We start from the raw sequence: 18,452 nt of genomic DNA on the forward strand, positions 1-18,452 counted from the left end.
CCTTCAAAGCAAATTGTGTGTATGCACGTGCGCTAATGTTTAGTTTTCTTTGTTTCTCCGCTGCTTCATTTTCATGTGTGTGTGTGTTTAGCCGTCTTTTTCAAAGTGCTATTCCCTTGGTGAGGACTCAGACACTCTTCCTGCTTTCAAATGCTAATCCTCCACTCCATTTTGCCTTTCTTCAGTGTTCCCCTTCTCTTTACTCCGAGGCCCCATCCCTCTACAGTCACAGTTACGCTGGAGCACACACACACAACCTCACATGCACTCTCTCCTCTTTACCAGTGATGTTGTGTTGTCTGTTTTTCCCTCTGTAGACCATTTGGTTGTTGTGATAGAGGAGGTACTCTGTAATGCCTCCATTGGGCCTATCAGTGGAACAAAAAAGTGAGATGAAGGTAATATTATTATATTGTGTACACTATACCATATATTGTTTTTGTGCCAAAATCTATGTTGGCTACACATTTATTCAAGCTGGGGGAAAATATAAGCAATACAGAACCAAATTCTGTTCCTGTTTTACAATACTGTCCATTTACTACTAATTCAGAATGTACTTATTACTTCCTCGTCATTGGTGAAGGTTCTTGAGTTAAATATTAATATGCAGCATGGAGGTGAGAGAGGACAGGTAAAAACTGTATTTTTTGTTACCTTGCTGGAGGTTCCCAGTTAACATAGAGTGCTGTGGGGGATGAGACTGCAGCTGGAGGAGACACAGCATCGGGAACTGATGCAGAGAAGAATAAAATCAAGTTTTTATGTTAACACAAATATAGTGATCGGCATAAGGAACTAGAGTAAATATGAACACGTAGTGTATCTTTTAAGTAACAGTGAAGAAAAACTATGGCAAGCCTTAGCTTTATAGAGGTTATCATTCTATATCATCAAATGTCACCGATAAATAATTCAGTATTTCATATGGTGTTAGACAGTGACATCGCTTTGGATTACTTTTCAAAAGGTTTTCACCAAGAGAGAAACGTGAAAATTTTATGATCTCATGTTCACTGATCTCAAATAAGGTGAAGAAAAATGTGCCTGTACTAAAGGATAAGTGAGTAAAAAAAGTGTCTGTGCTGCATTTGTGTGTGTTTTAAATTAATTCTTTCTCCAGTCTCTCTAACATGTTTCAGTGTCTTAACTCTGTGCTCAGTGAAAATCAATACAGTAATCTGTTTTTTTCTTTAACTTCAGATTGATTTTTGCTGTCTCTGTACTGACCTCTGCCGTCACATTATCTCCCCAACAAGGCCTGTTAGTCCAGTACAGATTAAAGTAACATATAACATAAAAATATGTCTTTTCCTCTTTTACTTTTTCTTTCTTCATGCATGTTTTTATATGACTTAACAAGCTGGCAAATAACCTCTCTTTGCTTTTTACCCTCTCTTTTGTCTCCTCCTTTCTTGTGCCAGCACTCCTCTCCTTTTTTCATATGCTATGTATCTCATGCAGGAAACAGGTTGAACATATCTAAGTGTGTTTAGAAGTCTCTGCGCTCTGTGTCTCTGTGCATAAAGAATCATACATTTCTTCTACTGGTAAGGACGCTGACACTGAAGTTCTGTTCATAGGTGCATGAATCTGTGAAAGTTTGCATGTGTTTGTTGCTTACCTTCCTCTGGGGTTGCGATACTCCATCTCAAATCATTATCACCATTGTTGTTACGAAGGCTCTCAGTGCAACCAACAGGAGAACAGGCACTCACGGTGACAATGTACCGAGTAGACGGAGTGAGACCCGACAGCACACCTTAAGAGGAGCATATAAATGTCAATGAATAAGGTTTACGCATTACACCGTTTAAAAAAGAATAACTTTGAAGAATACAAACTCAATTTTGTTAACTCAGCTACATGTCAGAATGCATATTTGCAGTGTACATACACTATGGGTATAGAGTATTGCTCGACACAAGCCCTGAAAGATTGTAAAAATATCCTTTGTAAGTCCTTTGTGACAAATCAGGCCTATTTGTATCCTTTACTTGAGTCTTTATCAACAAGCATCAACAACACAATTTAAATGCTTTACTTGTAACTATGGGCTGCTGTTGCTAAGCAAATCTACTGTGCTTGGCAAACAGAGAGTCTATTCTAATTGTAAAGCTTCAGCCGTCTCTCTTTGGATGTTTTTTGTCCTCACCGTCTTGGCCCTCTCCACCCTTCTCTGTATTTTCTAAGTCACCCTCTCTTCTCTTCCACCCCCTCCCAAGTCTCCCCACCGTTGTGTCCAATCACGCTGCACTTGTCTCTCTTTTTCACTCTCCCTTACTGTTACCCATGTCTTTTAATTCAATTAGGGGCCAGGGCCCCACTCGGCTGCCATTACACCCTCATTTGCTTTTCTGTGTTTTTTAGCCATTGGTGTAATTCTGCAGTCAGGTGTTGAGGCCATCATAAATTAAGAAGAAGCCTTATCAGGGTGGACTTAATGTCTGGCAAAGAGAGGGGGAGTGAATGAGAAGCAGCGAGAGAGACACTGAGAAAGACTGAGACAGAGAGCTCATCTTCATATTTGCCTAGAGACATGGCGAAGTGGATGAGAGGGGGGACGAATAGCAGCAGCGGACGCAGACATCATCATCATCATAAAAGATGAAGTGGGGAAAGATCGAAAAGTGAGCAACAGCTAGAGAGAGAGAAAAAAAGGAGCAATGCCAGGGTATGACATCATTGGGGTAGTCCTGAGTGTCTTGTTCCAAATGGAGACAGTCTCCTAAACCTGGGGACTTGCCAAGGAGAAATTAACAGGGTTGGCCAGGACAGTGAGTACATGCACTAGTATGTTTTGTCTGAAATACAAATCTGAAAAAGGAAGAAAGTAAGCAAAGGAGACATTATGAATGCTTTTTTAGTAAAGGCTAAAATGTAAAGGACAACAGGTGCAATAAGGCAAACAGAACTAAAGCTAAATTTACCTGTATGTAAAGTGATGTCTATTGTTTGTTGTTTTAAGTTTGATTGTTAAGTGCTCAAAAGAATGCAGTATAACATCCAAAACAAAAGTGCAAGCAGTAAAACGTTCTGCAACATAGTGCACATAGTGAGTAAAAATGCAAAGAGCAAAGGATGACATACTTTTGGGGAGGTGTAGAGCTTAAATAAATTTTAAAATGTGTCTTCGTAAATGGCCTGCATTTGTATAGCGCTTTACTCAGTCCCCAAGGACCCCAAAGCGCTTTACACTACATTCAGTCATCCATCCATTCACACACACATTCACACACTGGCAATGGCAAGCTACGTTGTATGCATTATATTTATGACTACAATAGTTTCGTGCATTTTTTACCTGTGAAGTTTCCGTTAGCCAGGAATGTGGCTCTGACAGGTGGTAGTTCTCGGTAGTCTCTGTTGTAGGCCTTTAGCTCATATCTGTCAATCAGTCCCCTTATGTCACCAGTGGGTGGCACCCAGCTCACCTTGGCACTGTAGGCGTTTAAACTCTGAACCTTTATTGGAGGTGGTACAGATGTAGGTACTTGAAAGGCCAAAAGGAAGAGAGATGCAAAATGAGACTGTGTAGGAAAAAAAATCCCATGGTATTAAAGAAAGAAAACAATCACATACAATAGTTAAACTTAACAAAACACATCTTAAGAATAATAATAAAAAAAGAAATACAGGAATTAGTTCAGGGCAAACAAATGTCAAAATAAAATCTAAACAGGAAAATATACATGAAAAAATATGCACGAAAAGCAAAACAACAAGATGGGCGGACATGAGAATAAAGAAAAAGCATTCCCCATCTCTCTGTGTTTTAATAGGCCCAGTAAATCATACCTCGCCATTAGCATAAATAGTATTTATGAGAGTAGTAACTTTTTCAGCGCTGATTTAATACAGCCAGCCATTCATTCTGGGCTATATTTCACAGCAATCAGCCTCCCTCTTTCTCTCTAACAGTCCCCTTATTTCTCTCTCTGATACCCTCAGCAGCTCTGGTGGCCCAACTCCCATCCCACTTCCATCCTCTGCATTACAATCACCTTCATTTTCTGTCACCAGTCATCTTCCGTGCAAACTTTTAAAATAGTCAAATAACTGAAATTATAGATACATTATTACACACCATAAGGCTCACACATTCTTCGGTATCTGAAAATGTATCCACATATCATTCGTATCTTTAATATCACAAAATGAGGCCAGCTGTGCTGGATATTCGGCTATTTATTTATTTTATTTTGGGCTGTATGTTCTATTTTGTGTAAACCTTTAGTTATTTTGTGTTATTAAGTTCATGTTTTTTTCTACTTTCACCTTCATTCACCAATTTTACCATTTTCTTGCATTCTTATCCTTTTCTTTCTCCCTTTAATATCCAGTCACTGTGCATATTTCTTCATCTCCTTGCATTTTCTCACTTTTCTTTTAATTCGTTTATGACTCTTTGCTCTTCCCTTCTCCTGCTTTTCCACTTATCCCTTGCCCTCAATCCCCAGCTCTCTCTTAATTTCTTAATGTTTTTTAGCACTTCCTCCCTCCTGATCCTCCATTCCTCTTTCTGGTCATAGTATGGTGTACCGAGACCTACCAGTGTATTGTTCACTACTAACGAGGAGCTTTATATTACACAAGGGACCACACAGGCCATTCTGGGTTAACAGCCTTTTACTGTGATGCCCTTTATAGAGGCCTTATCAATCTCTCATACCGTCAGGCACATGTAATATCACTCACTGGCTTTGGATTACTCACATACTGTACAACATAGCAGTGGTTTTACAGCCAAAATCTCTCAAGATCAAAGACTTACTCTACTGAACAAAGTACAACAAAGTGAACATACAGTAACACACCTCACCATGCTGAACATGAAAATCAGTGTTAGAAAATTAAGCTTCTGTTTCAGACTGTCAGGGAAAATTTTTAACATTTTGCAAGTAACTTTGTCTTTGGAATATAATTCCAAGACAGAACTCATTGAACAAACTAAAATACTATAGCAGATACCACGTTTAAAGGACTCTGGTTATATTCTATAACTGCACTTGTAGAGTTTGGGTGTTTGGATGCATTTTGTTGCTAACATCTGCCAGCATATCAGCATGATAATAAGGATCTCATACACAATGACATTTTACCTTTGCCTCGGCTGCGTCCTCTTTCCCAAGGTCCGGCCGCCCAGCCTCCTGCAGCCAAGGCCACAAACCTGTACAAGTACTCTTAAAATATATGTGTATGTGTGTTTTCATACACAGGAAAAGGGATTAGGGATAGGGGGAGGAAAAAACAGAGGCAAGGCAAAACTGTTTTAGTCAAAACTGTGTTTGACAAAAAGTGCACTAAAAGTATAACATGTTCTTAAAGCTAATGTGATGTAATTTCCAGCTATAAATTCTATTTGAACTTCTTGGATGGTTAGCTTGTATTCATCTCTGTGTCAGTAATATAATGTTGCAACACAGTAATACCCCCAGTGTAAGTTTTAATCAGAGAACATGATGATGTAAAAGCAATTACTACTAATTAGAGTGAGCTGCTAACATGGTATAGCTGGAAGCTGTGCCTCAAAGCCATAAAAATAGGTCTTCATGTATCAAGCAACTATACAGTGACACAAAAAGCAACAGACTTTTGAATGAAAACAGCACTGTGGCAAAGCTTTCTCAATGTGACACACTCAACAATGAAATATGTTATGAAATAGAACCTCAATATCTCTACTGGTAACTTAGTACTTAAAAACTCTCATAATTCTTATTTTTTAATGCATTCCCTGAAGATTGAGCACACCTACAAACGTAATGCTGACACTGTGTATGTATACTGTGCGGTGTTACCAGTGAAAGGCTGTAGATTATAATCTGTGGCTTGAGTCTTTTTTCCACTGTACACCAGGACTGAATCGTTTCCTCTGCAGTTGTACCGGCTTTCACTGGTAGGACAACCATCTAAGTAGACTCTGACAGAACGGCGTGAGGCAACAGAGAGATTAACACTTTGGCTGATGGGAGGGTTTCTGTTACCACTTCTTATAGTAAGATCCTTTAAACACCCTCCTAGACCTGTGAAACGTAAGAAAAGGAAACATAAAGCAGAGAGAGAGAGTATAAAAAGTAGAAGCAAAAGTGAGAAGGAATCTTTATTATATCAGGGAAATTGCATTTTCCATTTTTTTACATGTCAAATGGGATTTCCCGACTCATATAATTATGCCACAGGTTTACTGATGCCAAATTTACAATGCTCTTAAATTTTAGTCAAATGTTAGCAAATAGTATGATTGCTATGCGTCAAAGTTAATTAATTTAGTGATTCTTCTGCTACACAGAAGAGCAGGCAAGTTATAACTGCAAATAAATGTACTTTAACTTGTCCAACTGAAAAGAAAGCCAAACAATGAGCTCAAAATATGTAAATACTATGCTTGATGATGAGATTCAAGGAACTGTATAGGAGACTGTAGCTAAATGAGACATTTTTCTTGGTTTGGCATCTGCCACTTTAATGAGCGACATGCAAATACTACCTCAGTGCATGTTATCTCACCATGTTTGTGACTTCGCCTGTCTAGAGCAGAATGTATGAGCTCTGGTGGCACGCCCCCCAAATATAATGGTGAATCAACTCTCAGCGTCACTGCTCCTCCCATTCCCCTTGCTTCCTCTGCCCAGTCATTGACAGCAGCTGAGATAAGCGAGCCGCGTTTTGCCAATGACAGTTGTTTCCAGTCTCCATCGCAGTAGCTAAGCCCCACCCACATGCTGAGTTCAATCACATGACCTTCAGAGGAGAGAATGAAGGACAAGAGACCAGCTTCCAGCTCCACCTTAAAAAATATAAACCAGTAAAGAAAACGTTAAAGTCTGTCATTAGATTCATTTGAGTATTTTCAGCATTAGTACGATAATTTGAAACACGTCTCTGCTTTTACCAGCATAAAGTCTTCAGTTTGTGTGTTGTATGTGAAGAGCAACAGCGCATTCAGCTGGTCTGTCCTAAAGTCCATAGAAATATCAAAGATCTGCCCTCCAGTAAATACACCTGAGTCCAATTCCAAGTAACCTGAAACCAGGAGGAGAAAAGTGTCAGTTTTACCAGCAGAACGAGTCAAATTTAAAACATGCAAAAGGTATTTAAATTTCCCGTCATCTATTCATAAGTGACAGACGAAAGACTGTATGAGCTGGCCTTTTTAGACAGCAGTAATGGAGGAAATGTACACTAATGAACCTGATCTTTCACACAGAGGCCAATTAACTTATCATCATATTTATCAACATGAAACAAACTCATTACCACCAACATCAGCGGCAAGCATCTTATTAAGATATGTTGTGTTGACAGTGCATTAGGAGCACTAAAAAGAGTGTAAAGTTGTATCTGAACACATATTTGCACAGCACCAAGCACTTCATGCTTATTGTAACTGATACGCTGCTACATCATGTGGTTTTCAACATAGCAGTATGCTATTTTTGCACTTTACGGTCCTACCATGACCCAGAAAATGGGCTCCATCCACAGTTTGAAGAGGACATCCCTCCCAGCTTTCATACACTGCAACTTTCTTTGTGGCTTTTGCCCAGTCAAGACTTTGCCATTCCTCTGAGGGGCTGTCGGACATCTTAAAACTCACATCTCTGAGGCAACCAGAGAAGCGCTTTCGCACAAGTCTGGCATCTCCTGGTGAGACAAGCAAAAACAAAAGTCATAAGATTACATTAAAAATGTTTACTTGTTACTTCCAATCAAAGACTATTCAACATTTTGAGGCACAAGGTCAAATAAGGGATTTTCATGAGGAAGAAGACACAGTATTTGTGCATGAATATGAGCTCAACTCTCAATCAGATCCAGAAACCTCTAGTCATCTTACAGTATACCTCGCTAAATTATATATCAGATAGCCAGAAAACATGCATATAATCCAGTGGCCACATGAAAGATTTTAATATGTAGGTGAAAACCCACCTGAATCCTGTCTTAGTAGAATGAAATTTTCTGGCAGCCCTCCAATGAACACTCCCATGTTCTCACCAATCATTGTGCTACCACTTAAAGCTGTTGCACTTCCTGATGGTGGTGAAAATAAGAAGCAAAAGAGAGGAAGTGGAGAATAAAAAGAATACATAATATTATATTATTATATTGAATAATTTAAGACACAAAAGCACAGGGGGAACAGTGAAATATATGGAAAGAAAATGTAGATGTACCTCTCATATAAGGGAAGCATATAAGGTAAAAACAGATTTTGCACAATTCTAATGAGTAAAGTCAATATTTGGTGCAACCATGTTTATTCTTCAGGTCTTTGCTGACTTTCAGAGACTGTTCCTCTGCTATAGATATCGTTTTTCCTTCTTTTGTCCTCCACTTGTCCAATTTCCTCTGAATTTTTAAGAAGCCACTGCATACCACGCCAAGTTTCCAGCTAATAGCTTTTCGTAAATCACTTTGTTGTTACAAAAATAAATGAATGTGAATGAATGCATATATGCAACAGCCTGCTAGTAACAAAGTGCCTAAAGATAGATTTAATTTTTTAAATAAAATTTCTCTCATCTGTAAACCCAACATTATTTCATCACTTGATTGGGTGTGCTTTCTATAACTGAAATATTTATAGATCAGTGCTAAGTGGCTTAACAGACAAGCAAAGAGCATTGCTGTGAAACTGGTTAGTCACATACGATACAGTAATATTTTTGTTATCATACACAGACTGGGTGGAATTAACCTGGATAATATCTCCTAGTCAGGGTGGGGGGATTTACAGAATATATACATAGAAAAACACAGACAATCAACATCAGCCTCACAAGATTCACATCCAGATATATGTATGTAGATAAGCATATTACACACACACCCACACACGGAGCAGATGCACACAGTGGTCAGTATGAATACAAGGAGAGTTACCTCTGTATTGATCGTTTACAACGATTGTTCCCACGGCCCCTTGCCTCGTTGCTCTAATACTATGCCATTGTCCATCATTGTAGCGGTGCCCTCCATCACCCTGTACGCTCACAGCCACCGCTGAACCCTACACACATAAACACAAGCACGCATGAAACCCATGACACAAGCACAAATGAACTGATGGTGTGAGGATATCCACTGACTTACATTTTTTCCCAAACTATCACAGATCAGTTAACACAACCTAAGATTGCTGGCTCAAAAGACACAGATCGAGCTATAGCAAAACACGTGGATGAGGTAAATCTTTAAACTCTAACTAAAAATCAAGGATCAGCGATACCAATCACACAGACACACATCATCTTCAAAAGGACACAAACATGCACATATAACCATCAAAGTGTTGTTACAAGGCTTTTTGCTACCTATTAAGTATGACATCATTGTTGTGATCAGCTTTTAGCAAGCAGCCAAAGAGTAATGTAGTAAAAGAAAAGTATGGGTAGATGCACACATCTACACAGACGCACATGTGGTGATGAAGATTTAATGATGAGATCAATAAATGTATGAATGCCAAAGTATATCAGACTCGGACATCTTTACCAACTTTGCTAGACAGCTCTACTTAACAAGACAATGGGGGAGGAGTCTATTTACTTGATTTTTTTAAAACTCCTAACGCACACGTACACACACACACACACACACACACACACACACACACACACACACACACACACACACACACACACACACACACACACACACACACACACACACACACACACACACACACAAAACAAGCACCTGCCCAAAGAATAGTAAAATAGTAGTGGAAGCAATTGGCACTCAACTCTTCTGGATAGTAATATTGAGATAAATTTATAAATACCATTCGATTTAAGATGGTTTTACTGAAAAGCACTGATATTTTATATTGTGAGGAAAATTATAGGATCAGACAATATGTGTGCTAAAAGCAAATAGTTTGATGAAACAAAGGTCTGGTGATGAGGTGGTGTCATCCTTTGATTTGTGTGTGTCCACTGTTGGATGCCCCAATGCCCAATCTCTTTAATATACAGTATGTGATAGAAGAAGTCAACACACACACATAATATAAAGCACTTATCCAAAGTGCTGCATCTGTGACTTTCCTGCAAATACTTGGCAGCTTATAACACAATATGAGCATGAAGTTTTGGTGTGTTTATGTGTGTTCTGAATACATGTAAGAGACAGACAGAATGAAAAGGAAATGTGTGTGGGGTGTGTGTGCATGTGTGGCCATCTCTCAACAGAGAGGAGGCGACAAAGGATGAAGTGGTTTGTCACTTCTACATCAGATGACATTTAGATCTGTGTTTAAACTTTCTTACTGTCCTCATGTCAGTCAAGTCTTCACACACTAAAACTGGCATTTAACCTTTTTTTTTTTAAGAACAGATGGAACAAATGGTCAAAGAAAGCCTCACACAGTTTTGTCATCTCAAGTTCAAGTCTGATGGTCTCACTAGCTCACAACTAAGGAGTGCATATGTGGGGAGAATAAAGTTTGACCTGAAGACAAGTTGCTCTGAGTTTTTTTCTTTTTCCTTTAGTCACCATCTGATCGAAAGAGGGTTTATCTGGATGTGCTGCACCTCATAGATGACTTGTGGGGCCTCTACACTTGCACACTTTGAGAGACTGAGAGACGCTACCTGGACATTTGTTGCTGTAAAATAATATTGTTTGGATTTTTAGTTTATGAGACCCGTTTTCAGTGTAGAAAAACCTGGATAAATCACAAGCTTAAATTGAAATTTGAAAACATCTGTTGATCGACTTTTTACTCCATTATGTCAGTAAATCTTTAGTTATTTCATTTCCTCTTTTGTTGATAATATTACTAAACTGCCAGGATTCCTGCCCTGATAATAAAATGACTAGACCTATCAAATAAGTGATATCGGACAAAACAATAATAATCAGCAACAAAGAATAAAGTCATAACTTGCCATAATTTTTTATGGCCATTGCAAAGAAACACCTCTTGCCTTTAAACCAGTCTGAGTCTGAAAAACGCCGCATGTTTGGCATTATGTGACAGACACCACAGCTCCATGCATGGATGCACTTGTACATTTATAGCTAGTTGCTGACACATTAACCACTACTCACCTGCATCAATAAAGTATAAACTGCCTCTTTTACATTTTGAGTGAATGCTTTCTTAAATGTTCTTGAGCTGCGATATAAGTGCATGTGTGGCAGCTCACATGTGCACGCATTTATGAGCATATCACCTGCCTGTGTCATGCTAAATTACCCCCTCCCCCCTGCATTGGTAATCCCATTAGGCTAGCTCAACAGGCTAATAGGGGGAAGTAATGGGCCCAGCTATATGTATCTAGGGGAACACTAATAAGCCATGACTCCACTCCTACTGTTAATTACTCCAAACTAGCCTAAACAAAGGAATCAACCCAGTTGGAGAAGATACACATACACTCCATCACACATCTAGCAACATAACCACAGACACACTAATCAACAGTGATAGTCAATGATCTGTTCAGTGACATACACCCATCTGCATAGACAGATATAACCCATAGTTACATTTTGATGAAGAGTTTTTGATAAAATATTGCACAATGATACTAATGAGAAACTAAAGTGTGTATGTGCATGTTTGTTTGAGTGTGTAATTAGTTGGTGGCCTGATGGAAGTATGTGTAATCATCTCCCATCATCACTTTCATCATCGAAGTCGTTGACTCTTTAACCCTTCTACATGCGTCTGTATGGATGGATAAGGAAAGTCAGGCTGTGTGGCTGTGTGCATGTGTATGAGTGTGTGTATGTGTGCGTGCATGGGTGCAAAGCTTAATTAGCTTGCAATTGGTATTCGCGCGTGGTGACTGCAGGGAATGAGTTAATTGCAGTCCAATTCAAACGTTGACACACTTTCAAAGTTTTTCCCCTTTCCCTGCCTCCCTGACAGAAACCAATGAGGGGCTACAGATCACATTTATTAGATGAGAGAAAGTGAGAGAGAAAATGGAAGAGACTTGGAGAGAGAGCAATACAGAAGGAAAGAAAAACACAGGTGAGAAAAGTGAGTAGGTATAAGGAGTAGAATTAAATGGGAAAAAAAAATCAGGTGTTAGACAAAAATGCACAATCAGTAAATACAGATAAATACAGCAGCAAACAAAATGTATGTTGTAGTACGGCGTAATTTAAATGTTTCAATTATGCAGAGACGCTTTTGAAACACATTACCTACCTGTGGGTCAAACAAAAAGTAGGGCCGTCCATTTTTTATCTGAACAGCCAAAAACTCTTCCTGATTTCCTGGAGAGAAGCTGCAGAGTAGCAGGCCATCAGGGGCCCGAGTCTTAAAACTCAGCTCAACACCTGATACAAAGGGAGACAAGGAACAAGATGGGGGAGATGGACATTTAGTAAAAGAGAGAGACAGCCTAAAAGAGGATTTTAATTCCGAGTTACACATTATCTCAGTGTTAAAGCTGACCACAGAAAGTTCAGGTTGCCTACAGCATGTATTTTATATAAAACCCTCACTGCTTGCATCAAGATAAAGAGGGTCATTAAATTAATTAAATGCACTTGATTAACTGATCATCAGTAAGTGTGGTCATCTCTATAAAAGCAGACGTTTGGGCAATTTCCTGGTTTAAAGGCTTCAGGTGTGAGATGTTTGGCCATAATGCACATCATATACCAAATATCAAGCACGGTGGGAGTGGAGCCAGCGGAACTGAGGACTCATTGACCATGAACTGTATATTAAAGTATTTTAAAGTCATCCCAAGCACACTAATGAATCTACAATAGAATCACTGAAAAGAAAATAATCTAAATGTTGCAATGGCAGAGTCCAAAGTCCAGAACTTAAGTCAACTGAAATGCTGTCCATAGACGAATGCCCATAAATCTCTATGAACTGAGAAGATGCTGTCAAGAAGAATGAGCCAAAAATTCATACAGACTACAGTTACATTGTTTTTACAGTGTTTTGTTGCCAAAAGTGGTTCTACAAACTACTGAATCAGGTGGCGTGCTTAGCTTTTTACCATATCACATACAAAAGAGTCTTGTGAAGTCTTTCTTTTTCACAGCTGTATATATACACGCACACTGTCACAAGAACCAACAGGACTCTGCAGGGATTGTTTAAACCCCAGTCTGAGACGTCATGTACTCACATAATGCTTACCATTAAGTAAAAAAGAAAGAGGAAGACTGATAAATGTACATTTCTATCAAAATAACTGTTTCCCAACAGCACTAAATCTCTAAGCTGACCTCATTTCCTGTGTAAGCCAGCCGTCTAGGATAATCTTACCACTAAGATACTTCAGGGAAAACATGAAGATTGATCTTAGAAGACACACCTGCTTCCACAGTTTTGGAAGCTTTCACTTGTAATGTCTTGCTTTTATCTCATGATACCACAGCCTTCCTTTCTTTATCCTTGTAGGATAAAGTAGTTAACAGAGAAGTCTTTAAAGTGTCAAAGACTAGGGTTAAGAGAGAAAATATGATAACACAACAAACTGAAGTTTTGATAGAAATTAAACATGAAATTAAATTGATCATTTTCTGAATCCCCAAATTTTTGGCCGGTTTAGTTGCCACCTTCAAAACAGCATTTTATCAATAATTGTGTTAGGAAAAGTTTCTATTGCTTTCCTACATTTTCAAGTTATACATGTAGCATTAATCTGTCAGAAGATTGGTGGCTCAGAACTTAAAAACTCATAGGGAAATGCTAAACTGCTAAAATGTCTGAATTCTACCTTTTTCAGATAATTTCAGTTACGCTATTTTCAATTGGAGAAGCCTAAAAAATCATATCACCTAAAATGACAATGGATTTGGGATCTGACAAAACAAATGATGAGGAATATTCAGAATTAATCCTTGCATTTTAGTAATGTGGGAAATTTGGAGGTTCTTAGGCCAGCAGAGCCTTTAAGACACACGTGCACACACACACGAAACATTCATCCAGCGTGCTGCCTTGTCATGTTACCATGGATCAGAGATTTGATCTTAATCCACTACTAGATCCACATAACCACACAAACCAAGAAGGTTTATGTGTGTGTCTGTGAGTATGTGTGTTTCTTCAGCTCTGTCTGTCTCAGTAGAGAACAGACATGTGGGAAGATCTGAGGAGACCAATGCAGTCAGTCCAGGGTTCATCAGAAGCAAGTGTTTGCAAAATAATTAGTGTGTGAATTCTCTTAAAACAGAGAGAAGTCAGACACTATACAGAAAACTCAAAATGAATACAGATTATCAGAGCTCAGATCTCAACCTTTTTACACAGTTTTGAAGTCTTTTCTTGCTTTTTGTAACTGGATCTATTGTTATGCTGTAGATGGTTGCAAGAAGCAAAAAGAAAGACTTGAGTTGTTTTTATATATCTTAAAAACATAAGTATACCACACATGACTATAGAAAAAAACAAAACTAAAATAAAGGTAGTCCGAACTAGCTGTTATGTAGAAATAACCATAGAAGGAGCCATTGAAGTCAATCTGTAGGGTTTCATGCATTAGTTGATATGGAGGTTTATGCAGATGTGGAGCTGGAGCGTGTTGGGATCACAACGTGAGGAGTTTTCCTGAAATAAATTTGAGAATGTCAAGTGCTACATCTGCCAGCACATCTCCACTTGTGGCAAAGCACTTTGGTCAGATGACAGTCGGAAACATTTACCTTCTAATTGGATTGTTTGGACTGAGGCCACATTGGAAAACTGTGTGAGCTGCATCTGACTTAATATACAAAAGTGGTTCAAATCAGAAATGAAAATATCATGTCATGTAGAATCTGAAAAACAGATGAACTATAGGAGCAGGTGGCCATGTACTGGGAGCAAGCAGCGGTGTTGGAATAGCTACATGACCAGTCTGAGCGCCAGACAAATGTGTTGGGCTGGTTCCTCTGTCCCGCATCTACTCCCCCATGTAGAGGGAAATGTCTTTCAGGATACAGCAGAAGCATGCCGCTGACCTGAGGAGGAGTGGGTGCTGCTGTCTGGCAAAGCCCAGGTGGCGCTCTCAACTTGAGAACAGATTGGCCGGGGTTTAATAACCTGTTGGGGCAGTGTGTGGGCATGTGTTCACAACCTTTAGTGGTGTGTAGTGTCTGCACTGCACTCAGCGGTGACTCTGACTCTGGAGAGAAGGAGATGGCAGGGCCTCCTCATGAGGCCCCACCGGCTTCAGTGATTCACTCCACCGAAGATTTTTCACTAGAGCAGCCTTGTGATGGCACCTTACTGTACACTCAGCCTTTGACCAAGTGATAAGAACTGATGGTCACATGGTGCACCCTGACACGGCGTCGGCCTACCCACATTTTATATTGATTAAAGATAGGCTTTATTGAGTGAGTCGTGATGCTCACACAGAAGAGGAACACACTCAGCTGGCCTTCCCAAAAGTGCCTTTGCACCTTGAGTGCATTAGCATGGACCTCATTTGGCTGTTTCAGGTCATCTCCCAAGTTGGCATCCCAAAAGAGATACTGACTGACAGAGGCACTTCGTTCATGTCTCGCACACTTAAATAGCTGTATGAATTACTGGGCATTAAATCTGTTTGGACCAGCATCTACCACCCTCAGACTGACTGGCTGGTGGAGCGGGTGGATAAGACTAGAGTCAGACAATTTTCACTATGAGACAAAGTGCTTATATTACTCCCCTCTACTAGCTCAAAGTTACTTGGCAAATGGCAAGGAGGCTTTGTGATCACATGGCAGGTGGGGGATGTAGGCTATGAAGTGGTATGGTCTAACAGGGGAGGAGGCACACAAATATATCACCTCAACCTCCTCAAAGCACAGAGAGAGCTTGAAACCACTTCTCTGGTGAGTGGTAAAGGGTAAAGGAGAGAGATGAGTTGGGGCTGGAGGTGCCAAACTCCACTATTCCCACCTCCCTCCATTGTGATGACCATCTCATCTCTCATAAGCTGCCTGGACTGGTTAGACAATAATTGCTTTTTCATGACACTGGATTTTACCAAGGGCTACTGGCAAATTCCAGTGTCTAGAGTATTTAAGGAAAAACAGCCTTCTCCATTTCATACAGTTTTTACCAGTTTCTCACACTTCCGTTCAGCTTGTTTGTAGCCCCAGCCACCTTCTAGCGCCTGATGGACCAGGTGCAGATGGCTTACTGGCCTAAGGTGGGTGATGGGGGTATGTGGCGGGGTGTGGTATCTGGCTCAGCTGTAGGGGAGGGGTGTAGCAGTTGGTTCAGGGTGTGGTGTCAGGAGAGGGTGACCCACACAGCTATTCTTCATCGCCTGGTCATGCAATCCCTATTTCAGTACGATACTGGGACCTGACGAGAGAGCGGTGTGTGCAGAGTAGAAGGACACAGCTGGAAAGCTCTACCAAAGAAAGCGTATTGTGGAACACAATGAAAATAAACAGCCTTCAACGTGCAACGCCGTGTGTGGAGGTCCATCCACATATTGATTAAGAATTTGATGATAATCATGAATTACTCTACACAGACATAAACCCAGTAAAGACTGTAGTAGTATCCAAAGAAAATTAATAAAACTTCTTCACAGTGGACGGGCATTTTGTACATCAAGCAGGCATGTGTCATTTACATTCACGACCATTACATTACCCCTCCTTAACCTACTCTCGTAAACCCTTTTTCCTTCTTCTGCTTTTAACCTCTCTCCTTCTTTATTACCTTTTCTTTCTCCTTTTCTACACATATTACCCCCTCTCAGTATTTTCTTTAACCTTGCATCTAAAACACACACACACTCACACACACATTTTTTTCAATCATGCTTTTTCCTGCATCTTGCTTGTGTACCTGTTTAACTTCTCTAATGCTGCAGTTTTGTGCATACAAAAGTGTAGACAATATACAAAAAAATGTAGACAATATAAATGTGTGTTTTACATAGTACATAGTTATTGCATATATACACCCACTCTCCACCAGTCCTATGGAGAGGAGACAGACTCAAGGGCCAAACATGCTTTCATACTATGTGTTGGTGAAAGCACAGTTAAAAAACACAGATCTAATGCCAGAAAATCCTACAGAGTGAAAGATATCAGTGTAGCGAAACTGTAATTCTTCTGATTTAGGGGCTGTTAAATGAAATAAATGAAATAATTTTTTCTTTTTTAAATTACATAAAGGGTGCTCCACCTGGAGACTCTGTTGTCCTGCTGGGAGACTTCAATGCTCACGTGGGTAACGACAGCGAGACCTGGAGGGGCGTGATTGGGAGGAACGGCCTCCCTGATCTGAACCCGAGCGGTGCTCTGTTATTGGACTTCTGTGCTAATCACAGTTTGGCCATAACGAACACCCTGTTCGAACATAAGAGTGTCCATAAGTGCACGTGGCACCAGGACGCTCTAGGCCGTAGGTCGATGATCGATTTTGTAATCGTATCAGCAGACCTGCGACCATATGTTCTGGACACTCGGGTAAAGAGAGGGGCTGAGCTGTCAACTGATCACCACCTGGTGGTGAGTTGGATCAGGTGGCGGGGGAAGACGCTGGACAGACCTGGTGCACCTAAACGCGTAGTGAGGGTGTGCTGGGAACGTCTAGCAGAGGCCCCAGTCCGCGAGATCTTCAACGCACACCTCCGGCAGAGCTTCAACAGCATTCCGAGGGAGACTGGGGACATTGAGTCCGAATGGACCATGTTCAGCGTCTCCATTGCCGAAGCTGCTGCATTGAGCTGCGGCCGCAAGGTGGTTGGTGCCTGCCGTGGTGGTAATCCCCGAACCAAATGGTGGACACCAGAGGTGAAGGGAGCCACTAGGCTGAAGAAGGAGTCCTATCGGGCTTGGTTAGCCTGTGGGACTCCGGAGGCAGCCGACAGGTATCGACAGGCCAAGCGGAATGCGGCTCGGGCAGTGGCTGAAGCAAAAACTCGGGTGTGGGAGGAGTTCGGAGAGGCCATGGAAAAAGACTTTCGGACTGCCTCGAAGAGATTCTGGCAAACCGTCAGACGTCTCAGGAGGGGAAAGTGGTGCTCTACCTGCACTGTGTATAGTGCTGGCGGAGCGCTGCTGACGTCGACTGAGAAAATTGTCAGGCGGTGGAAGGAATACTTCGAGGACCTCCTTAATCCCACTGACACGTCTTCCGAGGAGGAAGCAGAGTCTGGGGATGAGGGGAATGACCCGCCAATTTCCGGGGGCGAGGTCACTGAGGCAGTTAAACAACTCCTTGGTGGCAGAGCCCCTGGTGTTGATGAGGTCCGCCCCGAGTTCCTGAAGGCTCTGGACGTTGTAGGGCTGTCCTGGTTGACATGCCTCTGCAATGTTGCGTGGAGATCAGGGGCAGTACCTGTGGACTGGCAGACCGGGGTGGTGGTCCCCATCTTTAAGAAAGGGGACCGGAGGGTGTGTTCCAACTACAGGGGGATCACACTCCTCAGCCTCCCTGGGAAAGTCTATGCCAGGGTGCTGGAAAGGAGAGTTCGTCCGTTAGTCGAACCTCGGATACAGGAGGAACAATGCGGTTTTCG

General features: G+C 40.9%; 1 protein-coding gene across 1 annotated transcript in view; it reads right to left on the reverse strand.

Annotated features, from left to right (window-relative positions):
- Window positions 1-18,452, reverse strand: part of ush2a (Usher syndrome 2A (autosomal recessive, mild)) — a 227,024-nt gene that overhangs the window by 119,516 nt on the left and 89,056 nt on the right. Inside the window, exons 30-41 of the mRNA XM_080885054.1 lie at window positions 12,173-12,303; window positions 8,890-9,016; window positions 7,936-8,037; window positions 7,459-7,647; window positions 6,896-7,026; window positions 6,511-6,790; window positions 5,802-6,026; window positions 5,103-5,183; window positions 3,305-3,493; window positions 1,625-1,762; window positions 658-733; window positions 283-368 (exon numbers count right to left, since the gene is read on the reverse strand). Of these exons, the coding sequence (XP_080741180.1) occupies window positions 283-368; window positions 658-733; window positions 1,625-1,762; window positions 3,305-3,493; window positions 5,103-5,183; window positions 5,802-6,026; window positions 6,511-6,790; window positions 6,896-7,026; window positions 7,459-7,647; window positions 7,936-8,037; window positions 8,890-9,016; window positions 12,173-12,303 (1,755 nt within the window). The remainder of the gene's footprint in view (window positions 1-282; window positions 369-657; window positions 734-1,624; window positions 1,763-3,304; window positions 3,494-5,102; window positions 5,184-5,801; window positions 6,027-6,510; window positions 6,791-6,895; window positions 7,027-7,458; window positions 7,648-7,935; window positions 8,038-8,889; window positions 9,017-12,172; window positions 12,304-18,452) is intronic.

This window comes from Rhamphochromis sp. 'chilingali' (genome assembly GCF_963969265.1).
Source record: "Rhamphochromis sp. 'chilingali' genome assembly, chromosome: 6".
NCBI classification, from domain to species: domain Eukaryota; kingdom Metazoa; phylum Chordata; class Actinopteri; order Cichliformes; family Cichlidae; genus Rhamphochromis; species Rhamphochromis sp. 'chilingali'.